The sequence below is a fragment of the Pinus tabuliformis genome, chromosome 5_2 (genome assembly GCF_031772625.1).
Source record: "Pinus tabuliformis cultivar Carrire ecotype Pingquan chromosome 5_2, CPIR1, whole genome shotgun sequence".
NCBI classification, from domain to species: Eukaryota; Viridiplantae; Streptophyta; class Pinopsida; order Pinales; family Pinaceae; genus Pinus; species Pinus tabuliformis.
In genome coordinates, this window is record NC_142306.1 from 647,505,889 (window position 1) to 647,515,651 (window position 9,763).

The 9,763-nt window shown below is 37.3% G+C and overlaps 2 protein-coding genes and 1 long non-coding RNA gene across 3 annotated transcripts; all 3 read right to left on the reverse strand.

Moving 5' to 3' along the window:
* Positions 1–3,632: 3,632 nt before the first annotated feature.
* On the reverse strand, positions 3,633–4,469 carry LOC149160706 (uncharacterized). Its single transcript, XM_089434689.1, has one exon. The coding sequence runs from the start codon at positions 4,467–4,469 to the stop codon at positions 3,633–3,635; it is 837 nt and encodes a 278-aa protein (XP_089290815.1).
* Positions 4,470–6,936: 2,467 nt separating this feature from the next.
* On the reverse strand, positions 6,937–8,724 carry LOC149160707 (uncharacterized). Its single transcript, XR_016261469.1, has 3 exons — positions 8,000–8,724; positions 7,811–7,894; positions 6,937–7,517 (listed from the first exon to the last, which is right to left on the reverse strand). It is a non-coding gene; the product is annotated as an uncharacterized LOC149160707 (long non-coding RNA).
* Positions 8,717–9,556, reverse strand: LOC149160708 (thylakoid lumenal 15.0 kDa protein 2, chloroplastic-like). The gene has a single exon (XM_089434690.1). The coding sequence runs from the start codon at positions 9,554–9,556 to the stop codon at positions 8,717–8,719; it is 840 nt and encodes a 279-aa protein (XP_089290816.1).
* Positions 9,557–9,763: the final 207 nt, after the last annotated feature.

Consider the following 9,763-nt stretch of genomic DNA (forward strand, 5'->3'; position numbering starts at 1 on the left):
TACAAATAGGCAGCAGAAGATGCACGCAAATCTCACCCGATTTCAATAATATAGTTTTGAAACAGAGGAGAACCTAGTATAGAGGCTTTTCCTTCAACACAAGAAAAGGGGTGTTTTTTGCAACACAGGGAAAGCTCTCCTACAATACAACGGTCATGGAACACATGATGATTCCTGGAGAAGTGATCCTTCAAGAGGTATCTTTTCTCAGCATTACTGATTACTCTGCAATCCTGGCCGATGAGGGATCTGAGTTGACAGGAAACAAAGTATCTCCTCTTTGTCTCTTTGCATATGTTGCAGCAACCGCCCAGATTCAGGAAAAGAGAACAAAAAGGTTTTAGGGCATCTGACTAGATTGTCAAGTGTGTTGCTTCTATCAATTCCTGCAATTCCTATAGCAGGAAAGTTGGAAGGGGTAGAGTCAGTCTTACAAGTAGTGGGGGTGTTGGTAGAAATAGTTATTGTGCACAAGTGCTGGCACTTTCTTGCAACCTATCTACCAAATATCCATGTAAATAAATGCATCATTGGCTTTAGGCCAACTTTGTTGAAATTTAATTTGAGAAACGTAGAATGTTCATTGAGATCCATTCCACTAGGAGGATATGTGGGGTTTACAGATAGTGAGAAGGATAATGATATAGTTGCAGAGGATAAGGATTTACTGAAAAACATGCAAGGTATAAACCGTGTTATTGTCACAAGTGTAAGTTTGGTGGCCAACATAATGTTCACTTACACTATCCTTTTCATGTAGGTTTTACTATTGGAGTGGTGTAAAATGAGCCCTTTCTAGGTGTCATGGTTCCTCAAATATTTGCCTACTTTGTAGTTGCTCGTAATGGCATGGAATCTGGCGATGTGGTGTTGGGAGTCGACAGTCATTTGTTTAGTGTGAATGAGGTAGAGGCAGTCAGTCAATTCTACATATACTTCTTTCTAGACATGTTAGAGATAAAGACGAGATATATCTTGAGGGACAAGAAATTTTGATAACAGGTTTCCATGTGTTGATTTTTGATGGGAGGGAACGACAAAAATGGAGCGAGGAGATTTTTTAGGGTGAAAAGTGTTTTCCAAGCCAACTCCATATAAGAAAACGCCTATCAACCTAAAAATGTTGAAGAATCGAGAAGCCTACAAGAGCTCATAGGTCATTTTTCTTTGGAAGCATTGTTGAGATATGTCAAAGTAATAAGCAAAACAAATCAAACACGTGGTCGAGAAGGAAATATTCTTGATTTCTATGTGGATACGATTGGAGTGCATTTTCTTAACGATAGAGAAAAATCCACCATCCAAATGCGAGGTGACTAAATTAGGGCACTAAATATTCAACTACCACCATTAAAACAAATCCGCTCTCAACACCCCTCACAAAATACCTTACTCCTTGAAACCCAAAACCCATTGTCCATGTTGCATGATAACATGGCATTCGTTACATGCAACCCAGAGGACACGACCAAGAAGGCAAGCAGGCAAGGATATAATCAATTTCAATCTAAAATAATCACCAGCTAGCCAAGTAGGCAAGGATATAATCAACCCTGATTTGGATCATTGACTTAGCTCTATAAATTTAATTCCTTCACCATGACTCTTTTGTCGACAAAATCCAAGACTATGTGTGTTGTGGATACTTCAACCTATCTCGGTCTCTGGATTGTAAAAGGCATTATGCTTAGGGATTATGATGTACATGTGACCACCTTTCAACGTAGAGGTGACTTCGGCCATGCCTTTTTTCAATGACCCAATAATCTTTATATACAGTTTTTAGTTATGTCATAAATAGAGAGAGTGTGCGTGTTTAGGAGTTTAGCAATTTATGGAATTATGTAGCTTTGAATTTTATGAAGAGGTTGAGGAATTTATATCTGACTAGTTGTTGCCTTTGTTGTATGTTTTACAAGATGTCCATATCTGATCAGAAATGGTATTCAACCTCACAGATAATTTTGAATACCATCTATGAAATAGGGAGAACTTCCAATTGATTTTATATATAATGTCCTTGATGTAGAAGAATTTTGAATGTCCTAGATGCAAAAGAATTGGAAAGAGTAAATAGGCTTATTGAAATGAAGACGACTAAAGAAGGATTGAGAATATTTGCAGCATATGTGTTGGACTATCATAATATTACAAAAGCTCTCAGACGTTGTTTCGGTCTTTTTTGTGCATTTGATAAGACGACTCAAAATGGATCTGCCTATGATGGAAGATAGTGTATTTTTCTTTATGTTTTAATGGATATATATATAAATCCTTTGTATTTGTGGGCAGGTCTGCCAATTTTGAAAATGCTTTTAACAGTGTCTTTATGTTGTTTTCGAAATGATTTAGGGATGGTAAGGACATGGAATATAGGGTTGGAATGATGGAAAGCCGAATTTCACAGAAAATCGATTTATGATTCTAATTTTTGTATTAGAAATATTTTAAATTAAATTTCCCATATTGTGCTCATCTTTAGTTATTTTGGTTATGCAAGAAATTAAAATACCAACATATATAATAAAACTCTAAATTCAGTATAGTTGTTTGTATACTAGCATTTGCACCAGATGTTGCAAAGGAAACGTTGTAAGGCATAAATTGAAGAACACAAATACAACAAAAAGAATACTTTCATAAAGAATAAAAATACTTATAATGAATTTATTATTAGATATTCCTATATATTACACTATATATTAGCCCCATTAATTGTTTCCCTTTCTTAATGTAACCTTTCACCACTATGGTCACTATAATATCAAATACAATATGTGTCTTAACCAAAAACCATTATGAAAGTCAAAATACTTATATGGCCCATATCCCATATAAAATAATTTACTTTGATCACTCTTGGAGAATTACAATCCCTTCTAAAATGCAACTTCTAACCACTATTACCATTAAGAAAAAATGGCATTGATTACCTTATAATCCTTAAGGGACTAACTCTAATATTAAGTAAACCATAGTGCAATTTGATTTTTAACACAATGAATTCTAGAAATTATGAGCCCTAGTACACTCTCATCATAAAGACATTGTAACTCCTAAAATGTTACAACACATAAACTTTAATACCTAACACGTTAACTATAACATTAAAACTATAACCTATATGTATTTAAATTGTCTTAACATAGTGAAGGTAAAGAAGAATCAGGTGTGGCTCCTTCAAATTCAATCCCAGAGAAGCGGATATAAAAAATGTTGACTATTATGTAGATGATATTTTCACTATTGACATTGACCCCAAAACCATTTTATGGGAGAAACCTATGGTAATGATGTTGATAGGTACCCATTATTCTCCCATTAAATGGTATAATGGTGGCCTACATTTTGTAAATAATTTAAGGTCTTAATGTTTGTAAACTAATTCTAAACTAATTCTCTTTAATGATAACAACCTCCATAATGTAATTAAGGTAAAATAATCAATTATTTACCAGAGCATTACATGTCAATCTTACTGCATTCATCATTTAAACATATTTAACCCAAAAACTTGATTAAATAAAATATTTTTTGAAAAAGAATGTGTCAACATATCACAAAAATGTACTTAGGTACCCCATCTGCAAAAAGCCATTCACTGTTTCATGAAAGTTTAAAATGTAAAATTTTTAATAGTCGCACCATATTGAGCTAAATTTCGCAATCATATAAAAACTATAAAAACGATGTAGCGTAAAAATAATCAGAAAGAAATCATTTTTCTCAATAGGTGATTTTCCAAAGATGGGTGTCAGATAAAAAGCAGCAGCTGCTCCTAAAAACCCTAAGCTGTTCTTTACCAAAGGCTCCCAATCCGAAGTTCTCTGCACAATTGGAAGTATCCCAAACAAAGGAAATAACAATAGCCATAGAGGAGAAAGAAGAAGAACCCAATGCCATGAACCCTCCACTCTGCCCTGAGGGCTAAGCCGAGCAGCAAACCCAAACACACAACCCCTAGCAATGGATGTCGCGAGAGTTAAAAAGTACAGGACATTTGTCAAACTAGGCACGTTATTGCATCCCTCTTCCCTAACAATGCATTGCTTGATGGCATCAATTGTATTCAAAAGGGATGCCTGATAGCCCTCTTCCGATACAAAAAACTGATTCCCATACTTGGCTTGCAACTCACCGAAGGATTGACAAGGAAGCTTGGAACCCATTGTTAATCCTGTGCTGAAATTCAAGATGTTTGGGGAAGAGATGTCATCTACTATAATCACAGTCCTGTCATCAGGGCCCCATAGGTCCCTGAATGATTTATCTGAAGGAGATGGGGATGGCCCAAACCTTGTAAGGATTCTCGTTTTCCACTCTGACTCGTCTTCCAAAGCCTGCAACTCTTGTGAAATCTTCACTGCTTGGGCTGGAGATAAGACCCTGGCTATGTCAATAACATTGGTGAAGTTGTTGGGTAGTTGAAGGTCTGGGAATTTTATTGCTTCTGGCTCTTTTGAGGCCATGTTGGATTGAAAGTCTAAGTTCAGGATTTGGGTAATTGCTAAAGATGGTGTCAACTGCACTTGCTGAATCAGAAAGGTGAACAAGGGCATGGATGCCATTGACAAAGTTTGCTTACCCACATCCTTGAGAAAGTTGTTTTTGTGCTGTGCATATATCAACTAAGAAATACCCAGGTTTTTGAAGTGATCTGAAAGGGGTTGAAGTTGTGGGTTATTGAATCGGGTGTACATTGACTAACAGAGTATGAGTGTTTTATGCGATTGAAGGTGGGCTTGTAATTGAAAATGGAGAGGAAACAAAATGACTTAAAAGAGATAACGCAGCAGGAACTGAGTGGCATTTTAACTGGGGGTGGAGAAAGACTCGGAATGCTCTTGATGGTTTCTTGCTGAGGCTTGAGCTTGAGTTGCCATGAGATACTGGAGATGGGTCTGATCACGAAAGACCGAATGCACCAAAAATCTGAGCCACCTGATTCCACCTGTAAGGCCAGGCACACACCAGAATGAACCAGTAGAGTTTTGTAAGATTACTCAAAGATGGACGAATACTTCCTGATAAATCATTTGAATTCATGTCCATACCAAAATCAACAAGGATTCAAAGTGTTATGTTCATTGAAAATAATCTATGACATCCAACTAAATATTTGATAAACAGGAATATTTTTGTTGGAATTTTACAGAGTGCGATGGTGTTTGAATTTTAATAGAAAAGAGAATTTTTATACACGTTGTTACCCAAGATCAAAACAATTAACATTATGAAGGGAAAACTATTTTGTTAATGTGATTAGGCTGATAATCAAAATTAAATTCTTCATCTTTTGTTGGGAGAGAAACTTTGTATATAATGTACCAATTCTCTTTAATGTTAACCACCTCCATAGTGTGATTAAGGTAAAATAATCAATTATTTACCAAAGTATTAAATTTCTAAACTAATTCTCTTTAATGATAACCACCTCCATAATGTAATTAAGGTAAAAATAACTTATCAACATAATTATTTTAAGAGAAAAATCAACCTAACACATACAAGTCATCATATAAATTCAGAGGGAGGATTCTGAATACATTACTTACCAAATGTATAAAACTAATCAATTTGTGTCAGCTTAAAGTCAGTTTTTTGTAGTCTCCACTCAGCTCCTATGCTGCTATGTACCACAAGAACTCTAAACAATCGATATAGACACAAATTCTAGGCTAGTTTCTTTATCATCAATGAAGCAATCCTTTTTCCAGTGTTCAGTATTTCGTTCATGCACCTTTTAAAAAGCAAGATTGTATTCAATTGACAATAACAGAGTACAATACTCAACACACACAGAAAACAAACAATACACAAATTCATTCATTCATTTATTAAAGACAAAATGCCAGAAAAAATGATGGAACGCTACAAAAGTAACGCAAAGATAATTCATTCGACTGAAAACTAAGACTTGGTACAAAGGTCAAACTGTTTTACAACAGTTCTTTAATTTTCTACAATACTGGTTTCAATTGAAAACTGAGACTTGGAACAAAGATTCAAACTGTTATTCAATAGTTCTTTATTTTTTTACAGGACTAGTTTCAATTGAAAACTGAGACTTGGAACAAAGAATCAAACTGTTTTACAATAGTTCTTTATTTTTCTACAGAACTAGCTTCAATGTATGGAGCAAAGTAAAAAAGGAAGAAAATGAAGTAACAATTTTAGAAAGAGGAAAAATTAGAACGTGACAGGATGTTGAAAGCCAAATGTAAAATAACAAGCGTCTTATTTGATATCTATAAGCTTATTCATCCCAGGGGAAGCTCTCAGAGATGGATTTTGACCTCGTGAACTTCTTGGTCCATATGAATTTCACATGGCAAGTAAAACCACATGAGCTATCCTAAAAATTTCAAACCGTTTATATATAACGCATAGGAAATCTAATTCATGTCTAGCAGGACTCTTTTACAATGCTCAGCCCTGTGTCAGAAACTTAAATTTAATCATACTATCATCCATTCTCACTATTGCATGTCACTTGTATCTGAAAGGCTATCTGTTGTTTTAAATGTGGTACAAATTATATTACAGTTCACAAGCTACCTGCCACATGGTCCTGGCCCTATATATATATATAACAGTTCACAAGCTACCTGCCACATGGTCCTGGCCCCATATATATATATATATATATGGTGTACTGTAACAGAGCTTCCAAGCGATTAGGAACAATCCTAAACGGTGATTGAAGTGCAAAAGCACCCTATTTTAACTTCAGAGTCCATCTGCTCCTGCCTAGTCAAATTCCTGCGAAAGCACCCTATTTTAACTTCAGAGTCCATCTGCTCTTGCCTAGGCAAATTCCTGCAACTGGCTCTTAGGATTGCCAAAGCACCGTTCCTCCTCTCTTCCAAGGTCGCAATTTTCCACTCTGACTTGTCTTCCAAAGCCTGCAACTCTTGTGAAATCTTCACTGCTTGGGCTAGAGATAAGACCCTGGCTATGTCAATAACATTGGTGAAGTTGTTGGGTAGCTGAAGGTCTGGGACTTTTATTGCTTCTGGCTCTTTTGAGGCCATGTTGGATTGAAAGTCTGAATTCAGGATTTGGGTAATTGCTAAAGATGGTGTCAACTGCACTTGCTGAATCAGAAAGGTGAACAAGAGCATGGATGCCATTGACAGAGTTTGCTTACCCACATCCTTGAGAATGTTGTTTTTGTGCTGTGCATATATCAACTGAGAAATACCCAGGTTTTTGAAGGTGATCTGAAAGGGGTTGAAGTTGTGGGTTATTGAATCGAGTGTACATTGACTAACAGAATATGAGTGTTTTATGCGATTGAAGGTGGGCTTGTAATTGAAAATGGAGAGGAAAGAGAATGACTTAAAAGAGATAACGCAGCAGGAACTGAGTGGCATTTTAACTGGGGGTGGAGAAAGACTCAGAATGCTCTTGATGGTTGCTTGCTGAGGCTTGAGCTTGAGTTGCCATGAGATACTAGAGATGGGTCTAATCACGAAAGACCGAATGCACCAAAAATCTGAGCCACCTGATTCCACCTGTAAGGCCAGGCACACACCAGAATGAGGACACGTAGACTAAGAAACTACGACACTCGGTCGCAGCAGGCACCAAGATATGCATAACACTGCTAATTAAATGTACGAGGGAAAGCATTAGCGTTGTAGCGACCATCAATGGTGCCCTGAAATACCCACTGATAAACCAAGTGAACTGGTTGAGGTCACAGAGCCACAACCAGTCGAGGCTTACACCATGGCTACAGGTAGCATAAATGAAAAAAAGTAAATAGGGGAGTTATTTTTCTGAGACAAGGGTTAATAATCCATACCTATAGATACATAGCACACTTGAAGAGAAGTTTCTCTTGGTTCTGTTGGTATAGTTTGGTGAATTCCATTCCACTGTGGATACCCTAAACAGCCAGAGAAAAATAGTTTGCATGAGAACCAAACGCGTTCCTTTGAGGAACACAAAACGACAATAACAAGGAATTGAGGGAAAAACAATAAATGCAGACCTGAGAGTTTTCACCACGATGGTAATGGAATCCATTGTTCTCTTGTCCCATGAATACTTGAACCAGCTCGACGATACCAGCACACATCCTCTGGCACATCCAAACCCATGAAAATTAGACGAGACGGTAATGCCCACACCATGGGAATGTAAAATGAAGTAGTAAACACAAGAATGACATACCTATAAGCTATAGGGGAAGGCCTCATTGCCATACATTCAGAAAATTCAAGAGTTTGGAGTAACCACATCCTGAAATAAAAAACAATATAATGCCTGCAATAAAAGGTTTATTTTACACAAATCAAAATGAAATTTATTCTCTGATGAATGTAACTAAAAGCAGAATAACAAAATAACAGGGCTACTGAGCACAAAGAATGTCAGACTTGGGAACTTTACAGCTAATTACAATCACTACAGAGCATGGTGGATATGTGAAGGAGACCCATTAATCGATGCAGTCCTGCATGATCACTCTCAGTGTTATATCTCCATTTCCTTCGATGCAAACAGTGGATTAATAGTCCCATATAAGAGAGACAGGTTCAGATATGCCAAAGGGACAACCCTTAACATAAGGCTATACTGAAAAAAATTATAAGCAGCCATTGCAACCCTCCTAACGATACTAATAAACATGAGTTGCATTTGAGCCCTGAACTTCTGCAAAATAAAAAATTCCCAGACTTGTATATCAGAGTTAAATCATTTTTTCTCAATAGGTGATTTTCCAAATGGGTGTCAGATAAAAAGCAGCAGTTGCTCCTAAAAACCCTAAGTTGTTCTTTACCAAAGGCTCCCAATCCAAAGTTCTCCGCACAATTGGAAGTATCCCAAACGAAGGAAATAACAATAGCCACAGAGGAGAAAGAAGAAGAACCCACTGCCATGAACCCTCCACTCTGCCCTGAGGGCTAAGCCGGGCAGCAAACCCAAACACACAACGCCTAGCAATGGATGTCGCAAGAGTTAAAAAGTACACGATTTCTGTCAAACCAGGCACGTTATTGCATCCCTCTTCCCTAACAATGCACTGCTTGATGTCATCAATTGTATTCAAAAGGGTTGCCTGATAGCCCTCTTCCGATACAAAAAACTGATTCCCATACCTGGCCTGCAGCTCACCGAAGGATTGACGAGGAAGCCTGGAACCCACTGTTAATCCTGTGCCAAAATTCAAGATGTTTGGGGAAGAGATGTCCTCTACTATAATCACAGTCCTGTCATCAGGGTGCCATAGGTCCCTGAAGGATTTATCTGAAGGAGATGGGGATGGCCTAGACCTTGTAAGGATTCTCGTTTTCCACTCTGACTCATCTTCCAAAGCCTGCAACTCTTGTGAAATCTTCACTGCTCGGGCTGGAGATAAGACCCTGGCTATGTCAATAACATTGGTGGAGTTGTTGGGTAGCTGAAGGTCTGGGACTTTTATTGCTTTTGGCTCTTTTGAGGCCATGTTGGATTGAAAGTCTGAATTCAAGATTTGGGTAATTGCTAAAGATGGTGTCAACTGCACTTGCTGAATCAGAAAGGTGAACAAGAGCATGGATGCCATTGACAGAGTTTGCTTACCCACATCCTTGAGAAAGTTGTTTTTGTGTTGTGCATATATCAACTAAGAAATACCTAGGTTTTTGAAGGTGAACTGAAAGGGGTTGAAGTTGTGGGTTATTGAATCGGGGGTATATTGACTGACAGAGTATGAGTGTTTTATGTGATTGAAGGTGGGCTTGTAATTGAAAATGGAGAGGAAAGAGAATGA

Bases quoted from the DNA above. Each gene is read 5' to 3' on its own strand.
- LOC149160708 (XM_089434690.1), bottom strand. From the start codon at position 9,556: ATGGCATCCATGCTCTTGTTCACCTTTCTGATTCAGCAAGTGCAGTTG.
- LOC149160706 (XM_089434689.1), bottom strand. From the start codon at position 4,469: ATGGCCTCAAAAGAGCCAGAAGCAATAAAATTCCCAGACCTTCAACTA.